We start from the raw sequence: 26,424 nt of genomic DNA, 5'->3' as shown, positions 1-26,424 counted from the left end.
AAAGCCACAGATATTTCTCTGAACATGGCAGCAACTTCCACTTGAAATTCCTCCCTATGTCTTGTTTCACACACAGTTGCTATAAGGGCTTCTGCAGTTTCTCTCCCCCTCCAGGTCCCCAGACATGTTGGAGCACTTATAGGCAGGCACAGCCAGTGCTCCAGTAACTGACATCTTCATCCTGCTCTGCTCCTGCCTTGAGGACATTCCTGCCTTGAAGCTTCAGTCCCTGGAGGGCACACACACTTTGTAACCCTCAAGTTTTTAAACTCTCTGCCAGTGTCTCATTAGTCAGTCCTGCTGCATATAGAAAAGCCTGAAAGGCCCGATGATGTAAAGGCATATCCTGCATCCTCCTGCATTAAGACACTTTTACCTAACCATTAAAAAAATAAACACACACACATACGTATTTCTACTAGAGTCCTCCCTCCCAAGGCCATACTGTTCACAACCATTCTAATCTGCTTGCATAACTGAAACACTACCTTCTTTCAGGACTTACACTACTTAACCACCAAGCCAATAATTGGCTTTTCAAACCACCAGGATCTTTTTCACAACTCCACCTATGGAAACCCTTCACCTTCCTGTTTTGCTGCACTCCTGTGTCCCTCGCCTTCCTAGAATTGTATTCTCCCATGATCCTCATTCACCTTCAATCTATTCTACCACCTTCCTACAAGTCTCCATTCACTTCTAGTCCTTTTCTAACCCTGAAGAGTTTCCAGATAGCTCCATTTCCATCAAAATATTCTAGTTCTACCTAAACCAGAATAACTTCACCTGCTGTCTCAGCAACTGATATCTCTGCTGAAAAAGAAGCAGAAGAAAATGCAAAGTTGCCTAAACAACAAAATTGGTAAGATCACGAAACAGCTTCATTCTCTTTCTGACCGACAATTTTATGGGTGCCTAAGGGTATGTCTGACACAAAACTCGTTATACATCATGTTCATGATCTTCTCAGGAACAGAAAATGTTCCTTCAAGCCAGAAAAGCAGCAGCAGCCTCTGGCTTTCTAGTTATGACTCTGCATGTGCCAGGCCTACCACACTTTGTACCTGTCTGTGGGTTGAAAACTCACGACAATGTCCACCAGAGGTGCTTATCTCACTCAACAGCAAGGCAACATTTTTCCAATCAGACATGCCTCTCCCTCTACTGACAAAGTAAACGATATATCTCAAAAGCAGCAGCAATGTTTCCTTCTGTTCTCTAACAAGAAAGATTTTCCCTATTGAATTAAGATGGCTGGTTAGACCTAAAATGCTGAGTCCGCAGGATTTAAAGATGCTCTTTTGCTACCCTACTAGTCAATTCTTCGGCTTCTGCTTCCCCTGAAATACTTCTTAACACACCAAGCAGATAAATGCACTTATCCTTGAATTCACAGCATTGGCCCTACAGAGAAGGAACACAGGAGATATCTCCATCCAACACCAGCCAGGCCAAGGTACACAAGCAGTGAGGAAGCATCCCCACAACCTCTTGAGGTTAGGCAGTCTTCTCAACACAGGAACTCCAAAAGTTCCCCTTCCCCTTCCACAATAAAAGGATCACTGTACCAGGCTGGCCAAAAAGCTCATTTTATTCTTCAACAAGTCCCCTCTAGCACATCCTATAACTCATCTAAGCAGCCCCATACCTAAGGGGTTACTTCAAATCCCTTCAATGACATCTGGAAGCAAGAACTTCAACAGCCTTCCAACACTTTGCAGCAGCAGAGCCTCAGGGGAATTCCTGCTTGCAGAGAAAGATGAACACTCCCCAGAGGTTTTGGTTCATTAAAAGGAAAACGTTTTTTGAGATGCAGATCAGTGCACACAGATAAGCAAGACAACCTCTTGAGACAATGCCATAATACTGTCACTGGGTTCCAATTACTCTCACAAAGGTACAAGCATTTTTGAGCTTGCTGTTCAGGTGCCTTCAGCACCCTACCTTCACTCTTGACTATCAGCAGCTTGTTACCTGCAGTGTTTTAGCAATTCTCATCTAGACACAGACTGCTGGGTTTAACACAGGGCTTTGACAAATTCAGCCACAAAAGCTGACGACTCAGTCTACGGCTACCCACCTTGCGCTACCACTTGTTTCCCCCTTATCACCCATGTAAGCACACTAAGGACATACCTACTCCACAGATTTACATTTAGAACAGATACAGAAGCCAAATAACGCTTCGCAATTCCTCCCAAAGTTACGTACATCCATAACTTGCACACAGGAAAGATTTTAGACTTCTTCCAAGCACAGGATATGAAAAGCAGGAGTATCCAACGGAATATATCCAAAGCCATGCTTCACCTTTCTTGATTAAAGGAAACAAGGTTTTTTGCCTTAGCTTGCCCTCCCTGTCCTCTCAGTCCTCTCTGGCAGCCTCTCAAATCTCTCACAAGCAGCATCTCTCTCCACATTTTAATGAAATATTTATTCTATTTGTTTTTTCTTGAGTCATTTGAAGTTAAATGCTATAGAAGGCACAGGGATCCCTTCAAGCACAGTAAAACATATGAAGTTGATCTCCCTTTCTCGAACTGAGGGCAGACATCTTTCCTGAATACCAGGGATAAAAGTGGAAATGGGACATAGAGATGGATCTCAGACTATCCAACACAACAAAAGTATAATGGGGAATCCTAGCTCATAGCCACTTGTATTAACCAGTAAAACATCACACTCATTTCTCATGATACAGCAGTGAATATAAGTCTACTCACATGCAGGTCCTTTGGATTTGCTGAGCCAACCTAGGACAGACAAAAGTAAAAATCAGGATTACTATTATGCTTGCTTTTATTCCTCGGTCAACCATTAGAATTGGTTAAAATTAAACAAGCTGTCTGGAAGGAAGGAAGGAAGGAGTTACTTACTACTCCCTTACTACTCCCTTCAAGCCAGTTGCTTAAATAGCACTGCCTGTATCAGTGTACTAACAGTGTGAATATTATTATTTGAATAGCCTAATTCTGGGCCCGTCTGTATCTGCTTCCTAGCCACCTTTGCAGCCTGGCCATTATTCTGCAGCTCCTCACCGTGCTCTTCTATACTACTCTGCTCTTACTAAGTTCTACAAAGGGACCAGAAAGAGGAGTTGCACCTAAAACTGCTCCCCCTTTTCTCCATGGAGAACTACACATGTCTTTGGGCTGACCCTGTAATTTCTCCAAACATGAAGCATGCAGGTTAGAATCAAGATCCTCTGCTCACGCACAACACCTCCCACATTTCTGTCTGGCCATCCAATTTTATAGTGTCCTTGTTTTCATGACCATTGAATTCATCCTTAGCTGTATCCCCGCAGCCTTCCTTTCAGCTGCACAATTAGAGACAAAGGAAACCTCTGCTTTGCACAGATTCCCAAAGAATAGGAACAAGTCTGAATCTGCTCAATGACTGGAGTGCGCTCTAACAAGCTGTTCTATGCAATGCAAACAAATACCAGCGGTATCCAAGAGCTTCTGTGCAGAATAACCTTGGCACTGAAAAGACCTTAGAACAGCAAGCAGCAGATTGGCTGCATTTGCGTCAGAGACAACACACAGGAATGAAGTCGTTTCAGTTTATTCAAGCTCAATTTATCACTTTAATGGCAATCCTAGAAATTAAAGAGCTAGCTTTATAGCGTTTCACACGTGATCAGTCAACAAAAATCAGGCTGTGTGTAAATCTAAATGGACTTAGATTCACTGAGCCTGCATTATTATTAATTTTTAAAGGTTAATATTTAAAGTCTCTTCTTCATGGGAATTGATGTTTGCTTAATTCAAGATGTTTAATACTTTTACCAACACCTTTACTTGCATTTCCCAGGACCAGGTGATGCTATTATCAATAATGAAAGGACCAACCTATGTTTTGATAGGTTTCTGACAGAGCTGTTTATGAATCTGAGAGTGATTACACCATTTGGAACACAAATGATAGGAAGCTTTCAGAGTATTTTAGAGACTACATGTTAAAATTTAATGAACAACTTATTCTGATCTCCTGTCATCCTTCCAAAAATAGCCTCGCCAGACAGGAGGACCACTGTGAATGAGATATAAACACAAGGCCTTTGAGAGCTTGGGAATAACCTTAAAGGCCAGAGATGGGATGGAGAGGGAAGAAAAAAAATAATAAAAAAAATAGTCACAGTAACAAAGAAAGATTGGAGAAGCGTTATCTGTAGAAAAGCAGACAAAATCATTGTTATTACTCCCCTCCAATACTTCAAAAATTCCCTATCTCTACCTACTAAGCACCCTGGCTCTTAGCTACATTCCAGATGAACCCTCAAAGAAAACAGAGGAGACAGACAAAGAACTAAGCCTCAGCATTTCATGTCCTTGGCTTTCCAAGTCTCCTTGCCTGCTCATTCCATTATTTCACCCAACTAATCTTGGAGAGGCTGCCAGACAGAGAAAAAAAAGCCTAACAGTGATAAAGCTCAAAAAATATTTCTGAACAGCACTGAAGTTTCCATAAATCCTCCTCTTTTCACATAGCTTCGTTGCTTGCCCATCACCAAATGCTGTGTTTGTTTTGTGTTAAAACATGCGCAGCAGTTATTTTTATGTTCATGGATATCTTCCTGTGAAAAGGGAGCAGCTTCTCCAAATTCTGCAGCATGCTTAGTGACTAAGCAACTTATCATACTCATCTCACGGCACTCCAGGATATTTGGATAGATTGCTTGAGACAAAGTGCTGAAGATTTTCCTTAAAAATTCATGCATAAATAAAATCAATTTATTACCAGAGGACAGACCAGATGCTTGCTGACTGGAAATTAGTCTGCCCTCTGCATTAACCACGTGGCAAAGAGAACACATTTCTGCCTAGAACATGAATATATCTCTAAGCCTCCTGGAACTCAAGCAATAGAATTTCTAAATAGCAAAATCATTGCAATACAATACACATCATATGGTTTTAGACATATGAATCACAAACTCTGCTTTCTCACTCAGAGCTGAGCCAGCCATTGTCTCCATGCTTGTCTGTCTTTTTATGAGAACATTCTTCAGCTTTTGTAGCAATTGTGAGCACGTCACGTTGGCCCCGCATTCAAGATAAGCATTACCACCAAGAGATTTAATACAAACACCTCCTTCATGTTAACATCGCTTTGCTCTGCCTGCTCTGAATGATTTCACTATGTAAAGTAATAAAGTAAGGATGGCGGGGTGGTTGGGGGACAAAGATGAGGGGAAGATGATTTTCCAAGCGCCTCGCCAGTATTCTTTGTTTCTCCATCTGGCTCTCCGCTCCTCGGCTGACTTGCTCATTAATGTTACTCATGGCTGGCGTGCTGCTGCAGGTGCAGCTCTCCGGGACCATGACGCATCATAGAGCAGCCCCATCCCTCCCAGCAACTGGCAGCTGGGTTGCTACTTCCCAGTCTCAGAAAACCTGTATATGGAAGCACTCCTCAGTAAGCCCTTCCCCTCCCCCAAGATTTGTTCCCCTGCACGTCTTGCCCTCTGCTACGATCTTGGGCTCCCCTCCACACGCACTCACTTTCTCACTTCCCCTGCAGGAAATGGTTCATGCCTAGCCACCCTAATCCTATTTCGCTGATGATCTGCCTTGATCAGTTTACCGCAGCTGGTTTCAGGTCCTGAAGCAAAAGGAACACAGAAAGGGAAACAATGCAGAACCGCTCTCGGACCTTCTGACATGCTTAACTAGTGCTTTTGTTAGTGTGACTGGATGCCTCAAAAATGATACCAAAAAGGCTTTCCAGTATTGTGGCTGCCTTCCCCACCCAGCAGCCCTGTGCAGCACAAGGCATCTGCATACTGATTACAGACTCAACTGAAGGTGCCGCAGCTGTAATGGGAGTTTCAGTCGGGGATGGTGCACTCCAGCCCCAGGCTGGGAGGCATATCTGACAGGCCTACATCTGAAATGAGGCAGCGACACTATCACCAATAACAGCAAGGCTGGAAAAAAAAAAAATGAGGACAGACCAGATCCAAAAAGACCTTGTCCCTTTCCCACTCTCACTATCAGTTCTTGCCAATTTGTCACTCTCTCACGTGTGTGTCCCCCACCCCTCATTACATACAATGCCAAAATCAGGCCAGGAAGATATACAAGTCTGGGATATCTGATTTCAGCAGCCTCTCCCTTCCAACTCGAAAAGCCAGAAATACTAAAAGGAGATCAGCTCCTCCTCCAGCAGTTTTCAGCACCAGCAGACTTTTCCATACAGCATCATCTTGGCTTTGAGTGCATCTGGCAACTAACATTTATTCTGCTCTATCACACAAAGGCCAATTCAACCTTCACTGATGCTGAAGAGCATTGGTCATGGGACATTTTCAGGTGCCATGATATGTCAAATAAATAGGACTTTTTAGATTTACATCAAGAACTGAGATTTTGTTTTAAGAGGTAAGCTGTTGGTCTACGTTTTACTTCAGCAGCTGTTGCAATCTATGTGCCTTTAGGGACTAATCTCCTTTAAAGTTCTGTGCAAAAGCACACAAAGTTATTCCTTCCATCCCATGCCCCTTGCGATCAGGCATCTCTCTACAGACAAAAAAATGTATCATGGCTGGTCTGAGAAAAAAGACGTATTTCAGTGTACACTGGGTAAACAAACACATACTTCACATCATGTAGCACCTTGTGAATATCAGTATAATTTTCTTCTTCCTCTCAATTCTAAAAGGTAGGTTCCCTCATCTCTGCTCACATTTTACATATCATCCCATTGCAGTGCTATTTACATTATTTACCACTCATCCATCAGATAAACATCAAGAAGTTAGAAAGGTGAGGAGGGGAAACCCAAGCACCAAAGAGGATCCAGTAGAGGGATGCAGTTAGCAGGTGATGAGGTGTCAGAAGATAGCACACAAGGAAACACTGAACAGATTCATCAGCTGTGCAAAGAGCTGAAGACAGCCTGTGCTTCCAAAACTACTTCACACAAGCAGTTGCTACATGGCATAGAGACAGGAGTGTCTACATGAGAATCTCACTCAAACGAACTGTGGTCCGTGCTCTTGAGACAGTCCAGCTGCAGTGAAGGGACGAGAATGGAGGGGAAAAAAATCTGGGGGAATCAAAATAACAGGGTAAAGGACAACCACTTATTTACTAATATGCAAGACTCATTCAGTTCAGACACTGCCCTTTACTTAACAAGCAGCTATGAAAGATTTCCTGTGAGTACTGAAAGATGTGTACAAACGCATCAACCGTCACCAGCTTTCTCATAAATACGTAAGCCCACCTCCGTACTTATACATCTCCCCCACCCTGCAGTATATCTAAATGTTTCACTTACCTGTGGCCTGTGTTTCCAGGATAAAGGTACCAGAGATAACTAGCAGAAGAAATAACCCATGGCTAGTCAAGGCAAGAGACGATCCTGTGTTGCTCTTTGGTGCTACCATTCCATGGCACATCTTTTACCCACCAAAGTTTCTTTTTAAAAATTCCCAAAAGATCTGGTTGATCAGGAGCACCTTGGTCTACAAAAACAAAGAGAAAGAAAGAAACAGTAAGTGTTAAGCCAAACACCTACATCATCTGGGGAGAGGGGGAAGAGGGGAAATTCAGAAACAAACTAGAGCAACCTTTTGCATAGTAGGATTCCACAGTTCACAAGGAAACAGGAGCAGAGAAGACAATCTTCTGCACAGAAAATACTACAAGGAGCTGCATTATAGAGAGACTAGAAATTTTCACTCACCCTGTAGTATTTCAGGTATGAAGACTGCCTAGCTTACAATTAATTTCAGCTTTTCCTTTCAAGACAACCCCAGAGGACATAGCATCTGGGGAATTCGTTTCAAAATAACTTCAAGAGAGCCAGCCTTCCTACACCCCCACCACCTTTCAGAAGGTCTCCAAGACACAGTAGACTGTACTAGACAGCTAGGATAAATAAATCAAATGCTTCTTCAACCACCTGGAGAGGCACAGCAAACCTGACAGCCAGCCGGCAGGCAGGCAAACACACGCTTATGAGGAAGAATGTAAAACAGCTTGCAAACCTCAGGTATAATGTTCTGACAGTACAGAGCATAGCAATTAAAGTTGCAGGATGTGACACTGCTCATACCTGAGGACTGAGGGATTCAGTCATAGCCTATCAGGCAGTGTCACAGCAAAACCAAACTTGTACACAAACACACAAAGCACAGTTGGGAAATCAAGAAAGCACAAAGTTGAACCCCTACTTTTAATGAAGGAAAAAGACCCAGCAGAATACCTGTCCCACCAATCTAGTTTGGTTTTAGCCTGCGATACCTCCAACGGTAACTTTGGACCTGGATGAATGAACAACATCACACACGACTCCAATGCTGATGAAAGAAAGTTGGGACCAAAAATGTGTGTGTACTGGTTCTACAAAGCAAGAAGGAGAAAACTGGGATAAAGACAACTGGGTGAGTGATGGAGTGGGGAAAAAAACAAACAAAACCAAACCAACAAACAAACAAGCCACATGAAGACACATTTCAACACTTCTATCATGTTATTCCTTACATAAACATCTAAAGCTCTCAAGGAAAAAAATAAAATTGCAGAAATTAATGTTTCTTTACACTTGACCACAGGAATCCTTTCAATTTTGAGGGAAATCCCGTTCAGCCACAGCTCCTTCAGTTAAATGGATATTGATACTGAAGAGGCATTATTTATTTTTTTTTTTTTTGGCCAAGTTTCCCATAGAAATTCAAAACTGCTGGATAACTCCAAGCAAATCTGAGAGGTGCAGAGGTGGGTATCGTACTCCTTTGTACCCTGTGAGAAGAGATGGGAGACCTGAAGTTAGTGCTTCTACTACAAAGGGAAGGCAGTATGACTTTCAGATCCTTAAGTACTTCTGAGATTAAGTCAACATGCCAGCACTGACCAGAGAAACACACAACTCCAACAGCCACAACTCACACTTCCAGTTACTCAGGCAAAAAAGAAGCTGCATTATGGGGGGGAATATGTAAGTTTGTCATGAAACCTGGAAGTCATCCTAGTGAAAAGAGAGTTTCCTTAGTTCCATGTCATCACTATGCTCGCATTTCCTTCACAAAAGGGCTATCTTTAAGATTTGGATCTTTCAAGTCAATTAGTCTCTACCAAAGAATAATTCTCTGTCTGCATACACCCCCGACTTGAAATGTCATTTCAAGATGACATTTAAACTGCCATGTGGCAAGTCTGGAGCTGATGCTACAATAAACTCTGTGTCTGCCCCTTTTGTTTCTTGCTTCATTTGGAGGGGGAGGAAGAGAAGTGAAGCTATCCCACTCTGTGCCTGCAGCACCGCCTATACATTTCTCGTATCTTCCACAGACAAGGAGCCAACGCTTTGTTCACCAAATTCCTACCATGCAGAAAGGAATAAGGATGCTGTCACTCACCTGCTAGCATTCCTTCAGCAAAAATTAAACCAGGGAATGAAAAAAAATATTCCTCTGTGAAGAAAACCAAGCCAGCTAGTCTGTACCTCTGCCCCCTCCTCTCAAGTTAGGTCTCCCGCATGATTTTTAAGTTCATATGCAATTGGAAGACGCCAGCATCAAGCCTATACTCCAGGCCAACAGCTGGCTGCTTTCTTCCAAGAGTCACTGCTCTACACCAAATTACAGCTCTGACAAAGCAATACACCACCTTCAGCAAATGGCCCTTCTGATCAGATCAAGACAGGTCTGTCTTCCCCATTCCAATTTAATGAAGCCTCGTTAGTATAACAAACTCTACAAGTCTTGCCAAGGTATCTTTTAAAGGTGCCCTTCCCTGCCCTTGGAACAGTGCTTGCCAGGGACATATCAGTGGCCAGAAGGAGAGGTCGGGAAGAGGACATGCAGTTATCACAGAATTTTCTGAGCTGCCCGAGGTGTGCTACCTTGCCCCAGAGGCATTTTCCTCTCCCAAATATTGCATGTGGAAGCCAGCAGTTCAATTACAGCCTCTGAACAACAATCTAGTTAGAGATACCTAAAACAAGAATATCTTCTGGGGGAATCAATTACTGCTTATTCTCAATTCACTAACACATTGCTCCAAAGCACAGTGCTGTTTCTCTCTTTTCTTCTAAAGTTGGAGACTGTTTCCCTGTGTCTTTTCAGCTACCAAGCCACTTGAGCCCCAGGTTACCAGGGATCCTGTCTGTCAGAGGCTCGGGGCTGCCCCACAAGGAATGCTGTAAATTGCTGCTGCTGTGCCTACATTAACATCCCACTAAGCTGATTTAGTTTAGTGTGGGATTTGAAGGAGGCACAAAGGCAGCAAAACCATTTAGTGGAAGATAGCATCAATAAACCCCTCAGAATTGTTAGGAGAGAATGGGCACAGGTACCGCCTGCAAGGATTCTCCCTTGGGCTTCAGGCAAGTTACAAAACTTGTTCCCAGCCTTGACTTTTCCTTGGCAAAATTAGATGATGAAAGAGATTCTGGCTAGATAAGAAGGTATCCTTTCCTCCCAGAGGGGAGCTGGTGGTTGGGAAGCTATTTAGACAGACATTCAATTCTCTGAAAGTTGACTGTTGTTTTAGCACATTCCTCATACCTACAGCTCAGGGGGAAGCAGCTTTCATAACAATTCTTCAGGCCTCCACCTCCAGAAGTCAACTGGAGTGCACTGTAGAGCATACACGTTTGTCAGAGAGACACTCTCAGGAAAGATAGCTTAACAATTCATGGGTATAAGTGAATCAAAGTGATTCCCTGTTTACACACAGCATTAAGGAACAGGCTGGTTTCTTTAATGGATCATAGAAACAATGAGGCAGAGGCCAACACTAGCACAAGTGTACAAAGTGAGGACACTTCAGACCTGTTTCACATATCACAGCCTAGGCTGACGGGTTATGGGAGGATTAAGTTTAAACAGAGATGTTTTCAAAGACAATATTTAGTATAGCCAGCAGTTCCCATATATACAGTAAGGAGGGGAGAGGAGATTCTTCTCTGTTAACAGCAGTACGTCAATCATTAGAGGTATTTCTTTTGCTTTCTTTTTAATGTGCATTTTGAAAAGCACCTACTAAATACAGATAAGAAAATAAACTGTCCTCTATGGCCAAAAAGTCAATAGCCACACACCTTCTCAGGGAACGTTATGGGGGAAAAGTACTTATTGCTCCTGAGTTACAGTCATCCCCGGCTCTTTCTTTTCTTGAAGTCTTGTCATCAAGCAACCTTCCAAGTGATGCTTCAGCATTAGTGCCCCTCACTGCATGGCCAGCCCTGCTCACATAACAAGCAGTAGTTCACTTCAACATGAGCTCCCTGAAGCAGGCATCAGCTTCCACTGAAACCACACAGGCCAGACTTTCTGCTCGCTTTTAAACCACAATCAGACATTTCCAAAGATGACGGACGCGCTCACATATGGTAGGAGCATCTTCTAAGCTAAGCTGTTTGGGGACTTCTGCCATGTATCTTCTAGACCTTCAGAAGCTGCCAACTCACGTCCTTTGATCCAAGATCCCTTCTTTTGGCAAGTTTCAAGTATGGCAAGCAGCATTCCAAACGTACTGAACACTTCCCTAAACAAACTGTGAAGAATCCAGGTTGAAGACCTGTTTTCCAGAAACGGTGGAACACGGGTACATTTTCCCAGGATTATAACTAATTTTCTGATTTTTCCCCATTTTGTCACAGCAGGAATCCCCAAGGAAGAAGTGTTCTTTGGAAGGTCACATGCTCAGGACATGAAAGAGAACCAGATTCGTGTACTTCTGGTGCACCAAGGACATGGGATGTCAAGGGGGTGGACAGGACAGTCTGGGGCTGTCCAGTTGCTCAAGATGCCTGGCACAGCTATGTCCTGTGTCACCGTTTCTGGAAAACAGGTCTTCAACCTGGATTCTTCACAGTTTGTTTAGGGAAGTGTTCAGTACGTTTGGAATGCTGCTTGCCATACTTGAAACTTGCCAAAAGAAAATTAGTTATCCTCATGCACATCAGAAATCTCTATTTTATCCACGTAGTTTCCCCCTCACAAGATAATACTCAGAAATTGTTTATTATCTCTTGAATGCACACAGGAAAGATCTTGGCAGTGGGATGCGTGATGGGTGTGCACAGCATACCTTTTGAAAGGCTAAGTACAAGGACTGTTCTTGCCTCATGGTCACGCTGCAGGTGGAACCTGATGTGAGCAATGTGGCTCAGAGGATTTAACCTTCACCCTTAGCTGCTGGTTTTGTTGTATCCTTATTTTGTCTGCTTTCAATAAGCAGTCAAGCTTTAAAACAAAGTCAGTCATCCTCTTGGCTGCTTAGTAAGAAAAATTGCAGAAAAATCAAGTCCAAGTGCCAGCAGAAGAAAGAAATCTCTAATTCTACTTACTTTCTGTAGCTAAACCAGTTTAATTGAAAGCTTTTAGAAACAGAATTGTATTTTTAACATTTTGGAATAACTTCACAGTTCAATTAAACTGTTAAGTTAAACTAGACAGAAAGAAAAAAACCCAAGGCATTCAAAGTTACCTGCAGGCAGTTTAGAAAAATCTTAATCATCTGACTTTTCAGCACAGACAACTCTCAATTATCCTGGATAATTGGAAAAGGTGGAAGAGGAAGAGAGGAAATAAGAAAAACCAAACAACTCATGTAACACTCCGCACAAACACACAGAGGAATCAGATGATTTAGAACATGGGTGTTTGGTAGCTTCATTTTACACCTTCATCTTTGAATTATAAAAAGGCAGATTTCTGCATAGCACAGGCGCAGCATAAAGCTGAACTGCACATATCCCCTGCTACAGAGAGGAACTGCTAGGGCAGAGGGCTGCTTGTTCCAGACGCTGGAATCATCCCACATCCCCCTGCAAAACAAAACCTGACTGCAACTTGTAGTGGGACCTGAATTGTTGGGTTTCCTTCCTCATTCCCCAACTGTGCCACAGGATTTGGCCTATGACCTGCAAATTCATCTGTTTCTTTCACATAAGTATCTTGGTTTAGCTTTCACCTACTCTCTCTCATGGAAGTTTCTAAAATACCAGCACAACTGTTGGTGATGCAGAACTCCCATTTTCAAGAGCGAACGTTAGAGTTTGCTCATAAAGAAGCTTGCTGGACAAGCTAAATTCTGAAATTCCATTTTAATCTCTGATAAACGGCACATGCCTAAATCTCCACAGCCCCACTGAAAACGGCATGTGCCTAACTCTCCACAGCCCCACTAAGGTACACGTAAGCTTTAAGCCAGGAAACTGGATTTTTTGCTACCAGATAACCAGTCCCTTACGACTGGGAAAGTCATACCAGCATTCCTACCCAAAGTGACTAAACCTGCAAGACTCAGCCATTTGCATAGCTTATTCCCCAGTCTCCTCCTCTCTATGCTTCCTATCACAGTCTAAAGTCCTGTTTGCGTCTAGATAATGCTTTTGCAACCCTCCCTTGTTTGCCTCCTTATCTCACTTGACGTTCCTCAAGAATTCATCCTGAGCTTAGCCAAGAATATTCTTCTGTGGGCTAAAGGCAGGGATCGCTTCCTTCCTCCATCTTTTTCCCTTCCACGCCAGCAGCTGAATGCAAGCCTTTGTATATGAGCTGCTTCCCTGCTGCAGCCCAAAGAGAAATGCACAGCAGCCTCAGAGATACTCCTGAGTGGACCAAACAAGCTGCAACTCCAACAGTCCCCTTAAAGATAAGGAAGGAACAGACTTCAAGGTGTACAAAGAAGAGGTGCAAGGTTGCCAAGGGGGGGAAAGGGTGGTATTCAGTACTCTTCACTGTCCATTGCATGATGGAAACTTTGAAGTCATTTGTGAATTAACCCCAAAGGTTTACCATTCCTCAGTCCAGTGTAAGGCACAGGGCAATTTTTAAGCATAACAAGGACCCCAACACTCTGCTGCTGCTCATGACACCTTGCTTGACAGTCTCCTCTGTTCCTAATTATCCAGCCACTGAAAATGAACAAGAAAAGAGGCCTACAGCCTCTTGAAGAAACACTTGGGCACATCCAAGAAGCACCAGAAAGAAGATGACACCTCAGGTTCCAACACCTGACTCCCAACAATTTTCTTTCCAGTATCCCCTTGAGAACCACAATGTGGGCATTTGAAGATATTTTGTATGAAGGACGAATTAATTGGGCATAAGTCAAGCAAGTGAGGGGCTCTTGGATCCCCCAAGGAAAACCAGAACAAGCATATTTTCATTGCACACTTTAGAAGTCCATTGCTACATCATTGTCAGTCATAGGTCACAGATTTGCATCTCCTACAGTATAGACTGCTATCCCTTTGCATGGTATATTAAAGATTTAAAAACCAACCAACAAGCCATGCTGGTGTTCTAAATACATCTGTGCACTGCAGCAGTAAGTTCCATCTTCCCAAGAAGACACCAAATTAGGCCTCCAAAAAGATGTACTTCACTTCAGGACTGCCTGCGTCAGACATCCAACTGCAGAGGACAAACTGTTAGCAATACTCTAGCAAAATACTCTGATGTACTCTCATACATCAATGTGTAGTAACATTGCTTCACATCATAGCCTTTAAGCCACAAAATGTTTTCTGTTCCATTGACTTGTTTTCCCATTGTATGACACAGTAAAGAGGACACCACAGCAGAGCTTGCTCTAGGACCCGGTTTTCATTCTTGTAAATAGCACTCATACTTTTAGAAACAGTCAGACAACACATTGTTAGAAAGGGTCTCAGTCTTGTGAAGATCCTTCCCCATTTCCAAGTACTGTTGTTGTCATGCCAAGTCTGACACAGTCACAGAAGATTTGAATTTTGTGACTGAAAAAAAAACAAAGAAAAATCACTCAGTTTTCCTTGCCTTGGTAAGTCTGAAACAAAGCCCTAGATATCATTAGCTCCCCAAATTTTAAGAAGTTTCCTTGAAAGTCACAGAATTTCAGTGGAAACTTTTCCTGTTTTACTTGGGAGGAGGAAGATAAGAGATCAAAATCCGATTGTCCTTCCAAATAAGGAAGAAGTTAGTTACAGGCAGGCTGTGAACCTCCAGGCATCAGTAGGAAGGAAAAGCAGAGCCATGGAGGGGCAGGGTGGAGAGTTAGACAGGTTAATGCACACAACTCCAATGCATGGCAGATTTCTTGTGCTATTACAAAGATGCTTATAGCAATGCATCACGTCACCAGTGAATGAAGAGAAACCAGTTATTAAGGAAAAAATGAAGTGTTGGATCTGCTTTAAGGGATTTTCTTTTTTTTTTTTCTTTTTAGCATACTAGCATCTATGGAATCTATGGCAGAAAGTAGAGACTGGGAGATAGTGGAGAATCTCTCTCTCTCACAATCTTTCCCAGTTTTGATTTTATTTTTTTTTAATATGTCTTTATTTGGAAAAGCATTCCCTTTGGAAACTATTGTTTCAGCATTTTTCCCCTGCCGCACTGCATCAGAAAGGCTAGGTTTCATACTTTCAGCTTTAATCAGTACAACAGCACATTTACGGAGGACCATATGCACAAAATGTTCCAGAACGCTTTCCAAAAATAATAAGTTCTAAAAAAGAAAACTCACAGTAAACTGAAATGGCTTCAGGGAAAGAGAATAAAGAAAAGCCATGCAAAGGCAGAACCTCTTGAAACCACATACAAGCTTAAAATGTTATTTTCAGTAAAACACGGTTCTCAAAGCAGCAATGGATTGGTAAGGTCACTTGTACATCCAGTATGCTTTCCTCATTTATGCAGCTGTGTTAATCTGTTTCAGGAAATGCACCACAAGGTCCATGTACAGTAAAGGCTTATTTTATAATCCCTCACTACTAGAATGTGCTTCTCCCCACCCTTACCACTTCTTGTGCTTTCATTTCAACTGATGTGGCTAAAAGCATCAGTCTGCTATACACACAGCTGCAATACCAGCCAGCAGCACAACCATTTCAAGAGGACACCCACTTGGGAAATCTTTTTCCTACCAAAGCCCTCTATACATAAACTTTGGTGGACCAGTCTGACATTTAAATAAGGAACTATACTAGAAGATGGAGGCAGTCTCAGGTTTATTCCTAAAAGCACAGCTGTGAGACACAACTCAAGTTTAGAAGCTGCCACCCCAGCTATGAAAACATCCACTCACTCACTTCCAAGGGATGATGACAATTGCTGTGCAGCAGTTATTATTTGTATCACAGTTTATATAGAAAGTTCTGCACAACAGACATGTTGTAATATCAGAACCTTCCAGGCTAACAAATCCTTGATGTTTGGGTATTTGTCAGAACAAAGGTCTTTTCAAAGGTAAACAAACACACAGAAGCTCTGAGAAATAAGACTGCCCCTTAAGCCCTCTGAAAACTTCATCTTCCAACAACCCAGCATCATTGACCACACTGAGAAAATTAAAAAGCACAGTTTTGAATTCTGGTTCTAACTTTAAGACGGCATTTGGTATTCTAACACAGCAGAGAACTGCTTCAATAGATCTCAATAAGGGCGCAGGGCGGGGGGGGAGCAGACTTTCAAAAGGTCTCAGCACCATGGCTCAGTTTTCTATCTATTAGCTCACTATTTCCCTTTACTTTTTTTTTTTTAGTAGCAGCAAAGTTGTTAGATGTTTCCTATTGCTTTTCCTACATAGGATGCACTGTGCTAACATTACAGATGCACGTGTATTGCCGTAAGTGCTCACTGTGGCAGAGACCAATCACAAGGGCATTGGGCATATCTCACTCTACAGAGCCCAGCCACATCACTCTTGACAGCTTACGACTGGAAAAGGAAAATTCAAATTTTGCATCAATATTCAAACCCCTTCCAACTAAAACTGTAGGATGACTAGCACACCACCTGCATACGGACCCACTCCCATGAGGCCACGGTCAAGCGTGGCTGCAGAAGGTGGGGCAGGCAGGCTCCTCATCTGGGCACCCTCACCAGCATCAGGCATACCAGCGTTCACCCTGATACTCAGCTTTCAGACTCCAGCTAAGGTGCTGCAAATTAATCTCAAAAGTCATTACTCAAGGGCTGAGAGAAGAGGAGGTGGGAAACTGGAGTCCTAACAGCTTCCTTTCTTTTAAATCACTCTTGCAATTACCAGCTCACAGACAGCACACATGTCTACGCAGAAGACCCCCACAGCCTTTTTTCTCTAACTGGCTTCCCTCAACAGGCTATGCTTAATTTGATTTTCTAACGAGGGATCAGTTGTAATTATATTCTGATTTGAGCAGTACAAGCTAGGAGCATCAAGCCAGGGAGACACTCCATGAAGGATCGCCGCTTATTACATGTCGGGGTAGACATACACACACACACACACACAGTGAGGAGGCCAAGCACTCCAAGAAAAATCCCCAGGACAGGTCCACTTCTAATAGGGTGGCAAACTGGCTTCCTGAGACCAAGAGCCACCATTCAAGGGTTGCACATTAAAGATTGCTACCATTAAATTGTGTGGGAGAGAAGAGGCATGCCAACAGAGAAGAGTAGAGGAATAAGTCTGCAGGATAAAACCTGTCTCAAATCCTGTAATTTGCACCTCAATGGAAGGTCAATTTGAATCTTCAACTTCTCCCTCACTTGACTCAAAGTGATATTTACACTGATGGCCACACTTTACAAAGTATGGCTATTAGTGAAAAAAAATATCTCTATGGACACTGTTTGCTACAACTAGGACAGCCCAGAGGTGGGAACCAGGATGCTCTGACCTGCAGCACAGCCGTGGCCTCCTGCACCCATCCCACAGCACCCACCCTGCAAGTTTCACAGGGATCACCCTTCCTCTGCTCCCCAAGGAGGAGCCTCTGCCCAGATACCACGGAACAGAAACTCAACACAAATGTTAAGCAAAGGGTCTCGACGCAGCCAAGGAGCACTGTCTGGTAGTAACTGCTCATTCAGCAGCTCTCAGTGCTTTGTTTATATAGCAGCAATGGTTCCTCAGCCTCTACTGACCCATAGCCTAGTCTGCCCCTTGTACATCAGCGCCACCCCTTTGCAGAGCTGCCTGGGGCTGAGGTCTGTCCTTCCGCCATCCGAGAAGTAACATACTTGTGCTGCTACCTCGGATGAAGGGTGACCAGATACCCCCATGCTGCTGTTCCCACTCTCAATGCTGATGCAACTTTTAGGAGGTTGTTGGGGAAACTGGATCCTTGCACCAGCACAGCTCTGGAGCCAGTAGAAGCAGTAGCTAGGGAGAGGTAAGAAACTCCCAGCTCAGCTTTGCTGCTGAAGTCTGTAGTTCATGGAACCACTGACTTAAGCGACTAGCCTGTACTATGTGCTGGGCTAAGTAATTGCACAGGCTTTTTGCTCCTAAAATCAGCTCAGTCTTCAATCCACATTAAAATGTGGCAGAAATAATGTACTATGCATAAAGATGGTATAGATCTAAACCCTCTCTCTAAATCAGGGCTTTGAGAAGCATGGTTTCCATGCAGATTAAAAGCCAGAAGGCTGGGTGAGAGTGCCCCACGATAGCCAAAGGCAACACAGGCTTGCTTAGTTAGAGGAAGTCAAATGAAATTGAAGTCAAGAGAGAGGAAGAAGTTGTACAAAGCAGGACAGCAAGAGTCAGCAACTTTCTCTGGCAGTAAATCTTACAGTTCTATGCAACAGCGAGAAAGGCTACCGAGTGCCACTGTACACAGACAAGAATCACACACATGACAATGCTTAGGTCAGGAGGAGATACACCCAAAAGTTAGAGGATACAGGTTAAATAACCCTCTGCCTCGCACCTTGGCTTTTTCACTAGACCACCCAGAACTGCGTAAGCACGGCTTATACAGAGGCCAGTCTGCCTCAAAACTCCAGGGAAAACCCTTCGAAACATCAGATTCCCTCCTGATACTCACATGTGCAAAGACAAACCCCAGATAAAGGCAGAGGCAATGCCTCTTTACCACTGGGTCCAGAAGCTAGAGTTGAAGCATCCTGCCAGTGACCTGGGCAGCTGCCCCCCTGAAAGCAACACATACTGCCTGCTGTCCCTCTGCCAAGCACATTGCTCTCAGGTGCTGCCTCCCTCCTGGTTCTAGTCATAGTCCTCCCACCACCTGAATGGGCCAGCTACCAGGCAAGCATCCATGAAACATAAGCAAAAAGAGGACGAGAGTACAGAGTCTTCATTAGATTTCTGCATGTTGTTACTTTTATAGTATGCTTATATTCAAATGACAACAGGCTGGACACATGAGCATAAAGGATACCACACATGCTGCCCCAAACACCTTTTCCCCACGCTCCTCTTGCACACACAGAGAGCTAAGAAGTAGAAGATCCTTCCACATTCCCCCTAAAAAAGGCATTTTAGAGCAGGCACATTTAACTCTTCTCTACTGTCAGGGTAGGAAACAACTCTGTTGAGCCACTAGCAGCTAAGCAAATAGTGCACCCACTTGAGAAACAGGTTTCTCTCTGCTTTGCTTGGGGTTTTGATGCACCTCCAAGCATCAACCTGGGTGAGCACACTCAAGCCATCAAACTATTTTGTCAAGAAAAAAACATTCTGGCACAGAATTCCCAGTGACCTCTACTCAGCCTCATGGGAAAAGCGCAGCAACTCCAGCTTCAATTGCCTTTAAAGGAAGACTGTTTTTATTTATTTATTTTTTCAGATATTTTGCAAATAAATATGAAAGTCTTGCCACAGTCAGTAATACTCAAGCAATTTTCTGTCTCTGGAGACAAGGTTCCCTCAGAGTGAATTGATTAAATAAAGGTTATTAGAATTAGTATAAAGCAAGCTAGTTTAAAAGTCGTCCACTTCGTGTTTTTACCTGTAACATAGTGCTCCAAGAAGCAGCACAAAGAGATCAGCTACAAGAGCTTACAGCAAAATTAATATGCAAAACCCACCAAACTGCTAGACAAAGATTTAAAACGTCTTTCAATAGCAGAGTATTTTCATGTTCGTTTAATCTATTTTCAAGTGAGTTTCTCAAAGGAAATTTCACCCAATCCCTTTATTACTGTACTCTTAAGATTAAATTTGTTTTCCCCATTTTGTCAATCTGACATGCAATTTAGTCTTTCAAGAGTCAGCAGTCATCCTCATGAAAGCTGTTCTCCTTTTGCCTTTGCAGTCTTAAGACTTTGCTGCAAAACACCAGGCTAAATCCATTCGCTCCATCTTTTAGTGTTACCCATTTCCTTTTCCTCTAAGGCCAAACATTTTAAATAAAAACAATACAGAGGGACAAGTGTTAGTTCCTACAAATGCTACATACGTGTGGAGGGGAACAAATAGCCTGACATCAGTATCAGAAACTTGCTCAACAATTCTCTGGCATCTCTTGAACAGACAATAGGAAGTAACAGTAAAGTAACGGCACTGGAGCAACAGTTTAAAAGAAACAGAGCAACCACTTAAATTAAGGTATGCTTTACAAATAAGAAAACCTGTATCTTGCAGAAAGGTCTAAACATCAACAGATCGGCAACTGTCTCATATACACAAGTTAACTGAGCTTCTCTTTCTTATCCACAAGAAAAAAATACATTATGCAGAGTTTCCAGAAAGGGTCCCTGCATAGGAACTGACAAGGAATTTTTTTTAAGCTGACCTCCCTTCTTTTCACTAAATGCACAGAGAAACAACTATAGAAAAAAATCAAACCGATGTCATCTGCAGCTCCAACTATAAAGTTCAGGGAAAGACTGTCTTGTGAATGTCATGTACAGCAGCAGTATCCAGAGGAGTTGGTGGTCTGTCATTTGCAACTGTCCGGGCTTCCATCAGCATCTTTTAAAAGGCCACTTACAAGCTTCATTTTGTGAAAACGCAATCCTCTGCCTGCTTTTATACACATTCTAGCTCACCTAGAACTGTTTTTATGGGTGAGCTGAACATGACATTTAACAGATGTAAGCAACAGTTGGCTCTGGACAATAAACTACCTTCTTTGTCTCCCTTGGCACTTCAGGATCTACTCTCTTCATGAAGCAGTCACTGTTTCACATGCAGAGGGAAGTGGGGGGGGAGGACAAAGGAGCCTGCATCATGGAAAATAAATAGCTCCTTTAAGGCTCCACAGGATGCTATAAGGCACATTTTGAGGAAACCACCTTCCTTACAGCTTACTACAGAGCACAATGGCTATCAGAATCCCTTTCTCCGCCACATCCCCTTCCCCGGCCTCTAGCAACACTCCTGCACCCTCCACCTTCCTCTCCAGCCCACCACACCCCCACCCCCACTCCCCCTCCAAATCAGACCCCTCAAAAGCACTTGAGTATAGCTGCTGGGAATCACTGCAAAGGCTGCTTCACACCACATGCACAAATGGAAAGAAATCCCACTGAAACACTATTACCAGCCCTTTTGAAAGGTAGGACCACCTGCTGGTGAGGACAGAGCCCAACAACTTCTGAGAGACCAAGGTTAAGTTTCATTTTCTTTGCCAAGCGCAGACATGCTTTATTTACACCAAAGGCAACAATAGTTTTCACTAGTTCCTTGCAAACAAACCAAATCTGAAGCAGCTAATTATATTTAGGCTACATTTGCTATGAAACAGGTGTAATAGGGCAGGAGTTTCAGTTCTTTGAAGAAGCTTTCCCATTCCGAAATCTTTACTTCTGACCAAGAAAGGTGTTGGGTTTTGTAACTAGACCAACAGCACGTTTCAATCTCCACCACATGACATAAAAAGTTACTCTTCTCAAGAGGCAAAGGCTCTCAGGAGGGATGCCTCTGTAGAACTGATGGTACACACTCAACACCACCATCATCAAGGAAGCACTAGACTATTCCTTCCAAACATTGTAGGTACTTCCACCTGCAGAGAAAAGCAGAGCAGGTGATGGTCTGCAGTGTCAGCAGTTGCAAGATGCCCAACCTGAAATTTTTACTTTCTTTTCTAGGTAATTAAGCTTGACCATCAGACTTCCTAACTGCAGGAAGGACTCCTGGTCTGATGAGAACGAAGAAATGCAGAAACAGGAAGAAAAAGCCTTGTGAGGGCCACGTTATTTTTCAGAGCATTGTAATGCTTAACGCCCACTGCACATTCCTGAGAGCAGGCTATAGACCTTGTCTACAAACAATCATCAACAGATGACAATATGCAGAGGGATCCCAGTTCACTTCTACAGGTGTTCACCCAGGCCTACACACAAAATGCAAAAGGTTTGAGACTGATAAAGACCTATACTAGTAACGTGAGAGACATCACAACAAAAGAAAGATGCACAAGACACAATGAGACCCAGACTTTGCCGAAGCCTAAAAAAAGCTGAAGAGAAGACTAGAACAGTGGATGTGCATGTTAGTGCCCTAATATCATCAATATTGGGAAGGTTTGGTTCATGGAATTAGCCAATGTTAAAAGCTAGAATTATTTTTTAGTTATTAAGATTAACCTGAGGTCCGCAAACACCTTCATTTCAAGAGGCAAAACGGAATCCTCTGCTTCTTACAAGAAATGCTTAAATCCCCATTTCCTAGACAGAATTTTTTTTCCTCCAATATTATATGGCAGGAAAAAGTATAAGAGAAAAAAGGGTATCAGGGGAATGAACCAATCTTGAAGAACTTCAGAGAAGTGATTAACATAATCAAAGCTTCTTTTTAAAACCACACCTGAACTGCAGGCTGCTTTGTATAGGCATCCTGCATAAGAAATGGTTTACCAACACCCAAACCTAAGCTCTAGAAGCCTTCTGAAAGGGTTTCAGCTTACTATCAGCTGGATAATACAATTATGTTGACTTGAGAAATGTCAGGCCTACCCCTAGTGACACTTGGCTTACTCTCCTCACCTACACGTAGCTAGCAGACTTTAGGCAAGGCTGTTATTTCACTATAATCAAGCTGGAGAAGACTAGTCTTTAAATAGCACAAACGTGGGCAATAAAGGCTGCATCTACCACAGGTCTATCTGATCTGTTTTCTTATGTTTGAATGCTAAGGCACATTTTCTGAAATAAATGACAGCCACGTGCTTCCTTACAGCAGGCTCTCCTGTGCCTTACATGGAAAACATTTCTTGTAAAACACAGGAAGCAAAGGTTAGATCAGATTTTAGTTGTGGGATCTTAACATGCTTTGCAATAAAAAACGCACTGATCTCCGTACTGCTTCTTCCTCCGCTGCATGCACCTCCCTCATCCCATCACCCAAAGAAAGCCTCTTGGGGGAAACGTCATTTCTTATCCCCTTCTCTTTAGCATATGCTTTTTAACATCCTTTTTTTATACATTACAGCTAGTTATTGTGACTCACTACAGAAGTCACTGCAAGGGAAGAGATGCAGGCAGGAAACCTGAGTCATATGCCAAAGGATAAACTTTTGCTTCTGACAGGTATAAGACTAGGCAAAAAACAGCCCTTCACAAGCACTTCTTCCCTCATTAGCATTTGCTGGGCAAACGGAGGCAGAAATCAGAGCCTAGGAATCAGACCACACTGTGCTAGGTGCTGCACGAACACAGAACAAAAGAGACCATTGCTACAAAGATATCAAGAGCTACCATCACATGGAGAGAAGCCACCTCTTTAATCTGAACCACGACTGGTTCCCTGAGACTCCCTTCTCACAGCAGGTTCTTGCTATATAACACCCAAAGAAATCCAGAGCTATTTGGTCTACTGCAAACATGCAGTGAAATCTGCACCACGCCTCTTCTTAATGCTTTCTTTGTTCATTACAGTGGATTCAGAAGACTGAAAAGGAAATTAAAAGGTCACTCAGATACATGAGCTATTTCTGTCCCAGAACATGCCAATAACTTGGCTCAGAAGGAATAATCAAAGAGGAAAACCGCTTGGGAACAGGCTTCCCTCAAGTTCTTATCAGTAAATATTTAACTCCCTTTTTAATTTTGTAGCTACAGTCACTGACACGAGCTTGATACTTACTGATTTATAAAACCAGATTTATGAAAGGCATAAAGACTAAGACTTTCCTTGCCAATGGCTCTCCCTCTCCAGTTCCCAGCTCTTTCCCCTCATTTTCAAGTCTTAACACAGCTTCACCTCTGCTTTCATTTCCCTTTCATTCCTTCTTAAGATTACTACCACACCTCCTTACCCACTCTGCACGCACTCCAGTTCACGCTTTGCACGCAAGAGCGAGCCTTCCCTCTCCCACAGTTCCTTGTGCTATTTCCTCAGCTGAACTCATTAACAATGTCTGCAGGACTTCCCATGACTGAAAAAAATTGCCCCTGGGCATATAGGAATGAGTTTGTAAGGTTTTGAGGGCAGTTACTCTGTGCATTTTGCAAAGGTCCTGTGAGGTGGCAGCATTAGCCATCTAGCGAGACTTGTGCGGGCACACCAGTCCCTCAGCAAGGGCTGAGCTGTGCTCTGACTTCTTGGAGCTCAGTGCAGAGATGAGCTGCATACTGGTAATGGAGACTATGTTCCTTCATGTAAGGGGTTATCGCCACCCTACAGATACCTGCATCAGGCTTCTCTAAACAACCACAACTAGGAACACAGGAATCTCCTGCTCCAGGGAAAAAGAAGCAAACTGGCTCCTCTCCCCTGCCAAATGTACTTTCAGAAAGTGTGCAGGTTTTGTGCTGGGGGTTTTGGTTTGGATTTTTTTGGGGGGATGGGAGTGGGAGTGTTTTTTGGTTTGTTTCTGGGTTTTGTTTTGTTTTTAAACTTTTCCCCAATTTAGTCATGCCTCCTTAAGAGACAGAACCTATGTACAAGCATACACCCCCTCCTTGGCTGGGATGAAGAGCTGCTGCTGCACATATCTTTCAAAGCTTGACACTAAGCCAAAGCGTGCCCGCAGCACAGACAATGGGGTGCTGCAATGGCAGTAGTGAGTAAACTACAGAGAGCAGCGGGACAGAGAACACAGGTTCACTACATAACATGTCCAGTTATCTTGAACACTGATCTTTTCCATCTGAGTTTAAGCTTTTCTTTTTTTTTTTTGTTCAAAGGGTGTACATTCTTGCAGCACCTCAAAGACTGTGATAACTTTTGTAATACAAACAAAAACATTAACAAGAGATCTCTTTCTGTTCTTGATGTCTTAGCATTTATCTGGCCTTTCCTTGCATTTCACCACCTCCTGTGCAGTTGTTCCTCTTCTGATTAAGGACAAAGATGAAATCACTGCCTCCTTGCATGCTTGTAACTGGCTCCAGTAGGATTCTCAGGGAACCCGAGCCTGCTCCCAAACACAGCTATCAGCAGGTTTCACTCCTGTGGTTTTGTCTTCTACTAAGAGGAGCATTAAAGACTCAGAGCAATCTGTCATAACTGAATAACTCTACCATTAATCCCAACATCATCAAACACACACTTCCTCCCTCAAACAGTCCTCTAGGTTTCAGTCTCCCACACCAGCAGATGTTTAAAACAGTGTGGCCCATTGACTGGCTCTGCCAAGGGGCCACATTAAATTCAGAACTACATGCAAGTTACAGTATTTTGCAGTCAAAGGTGCCTGCAAGACCACCTCGTCTCACTGAATATAGCAACTACAAGCCCTCACATGCTAAGCAGCACTGTACAAACACACCATCAGAGGTGACTTACAGCTCAAACAGAAAACAGACGGCCTAAGAGCACCCAGACATGAGTCTTCCAGAAAGAACTAGTGGTTTCTGAGCACAGACAGGAAGGACAGTTCTGTACTGCATCTTTCTTTAGTGCATGGTTTGAGGCAAACCCCTCAGACCCTGAGATAACCACCTCCCCACCTCTGCTTCCTTCACCATAAAGACAGAAAGAATCCCTCCTCTAGAGGCTCATGCTTTCCCCAAAGGGCACTAGACCCATGTCACTGACATCCAAGCCTTCCAAAGTAAAGCAAGAGATAACACATCAACAGACTGGTCACAAGACACATGCTAGTGCCTCTTCTCAGTATCGCTTAAACAGTGAGCACGAACACCCACACACACTTTGAACTGTTCCACAGCCATTTATATATGGAGAAAGCTGGTATCTGCATTCTCTCAAAAAGAAAGACAAAACTAATATTTGTTTCACCTTAAGCAATCCCATCACCATATACCTCACTGAATGATGAAGTCTTTTTGTTAAAGCATAGCCGTTTCCTTGATATGAACTACAAATCTTCCTCCCCGTTCCAGAAATCTTTAAAAAAACATACAACCACATTCTTTTGTTTGACGCTTTGACGCCCTTAGTAAACACATCAATACTGACACATGCTTATCTTTACACAGAAGACTAGCAGGCAGGGTCTCTGGATAGGGGAAAGAAAGAAGTTTTGACCATGGCCAGATTAACAGGCAAAGGGGAAGGAGCTGTCTATCTACACCCAGACAAGAAGCTCGCAGAAAGACTCCATTCATAACCCGGCCTGTTCAGCTGCACGTGCGACAGACTACATGCAGATCAGGGCGGCAGCGCAGGCTCAGCCAGCCTCTGACACAGCCTTAGGGCAACAGACCTCCAGCAGCAAAGCAATGTGCCCCTTTCCACATGAGGGTTCCTAAGAATACACACTATGAGATTTATGAAGAGCTGAGTCATTTTCACCAGCAAGGACCAGCTTCTCATAGTGTTGTGCGAAGTGTTT

The 26,424-nt window shown here is 43.2% G+C and overlaps 1 protein-coding gene across 4 annotated transcripts in view; it reads right to left on the bottom strand.

The window, feature by feature from the left end:
* The window catches only part of SUSD6 (sushi domain containing 6), an 87,763-nt gene that overhangs the window by 41,735 nt on the left and 19,604 nt on the right, over positions 1-26,424 (bottom strand). For 3 of the 4 annotated variants that reach the window (XM_063331469.1, XM_063331468.1, XM_063331470.1), the window contains 2 exons: positions 7,288-7,474; positions 2,724-2,753 (listed from right to left, as the gene is read on the bottom strand). In XM_063331469.1, coding sequence (XP_063187539.1) covers positions 2,724-2,753; positions 7,288-7,408 — 151 coding nt within the window. In that variant the 5' untranslated portion in view covers positions 7,409-7,474. The remainder of the gene's footprint in view (positions 1-2,723; positions 2,754-7,287; positions 7,475-26,424) is intronic. The other variant, XM_063331471.1, reaches the window with a different exon arrangement.

This window comes from Chroicocephalus ridibundus, chromosome 4 (genome assembly GCF_963924245.1).
Source record: "Chroicocephalus ridibundus chromosome 4, bChrRid1.1, whole genome shotgun sequence".
In the NCBI taxonomy this organism is placed as follows: domain Eukaryota; kingdom Metazoa; phylum Chordata; class Aves; order Charadriiformes; family Laridae; genus Chroicocephalus; species Chroicocephalus ridibundus.
This window is presented reverse-complemented; position numbering and strand designations above follow the sequence as displayed.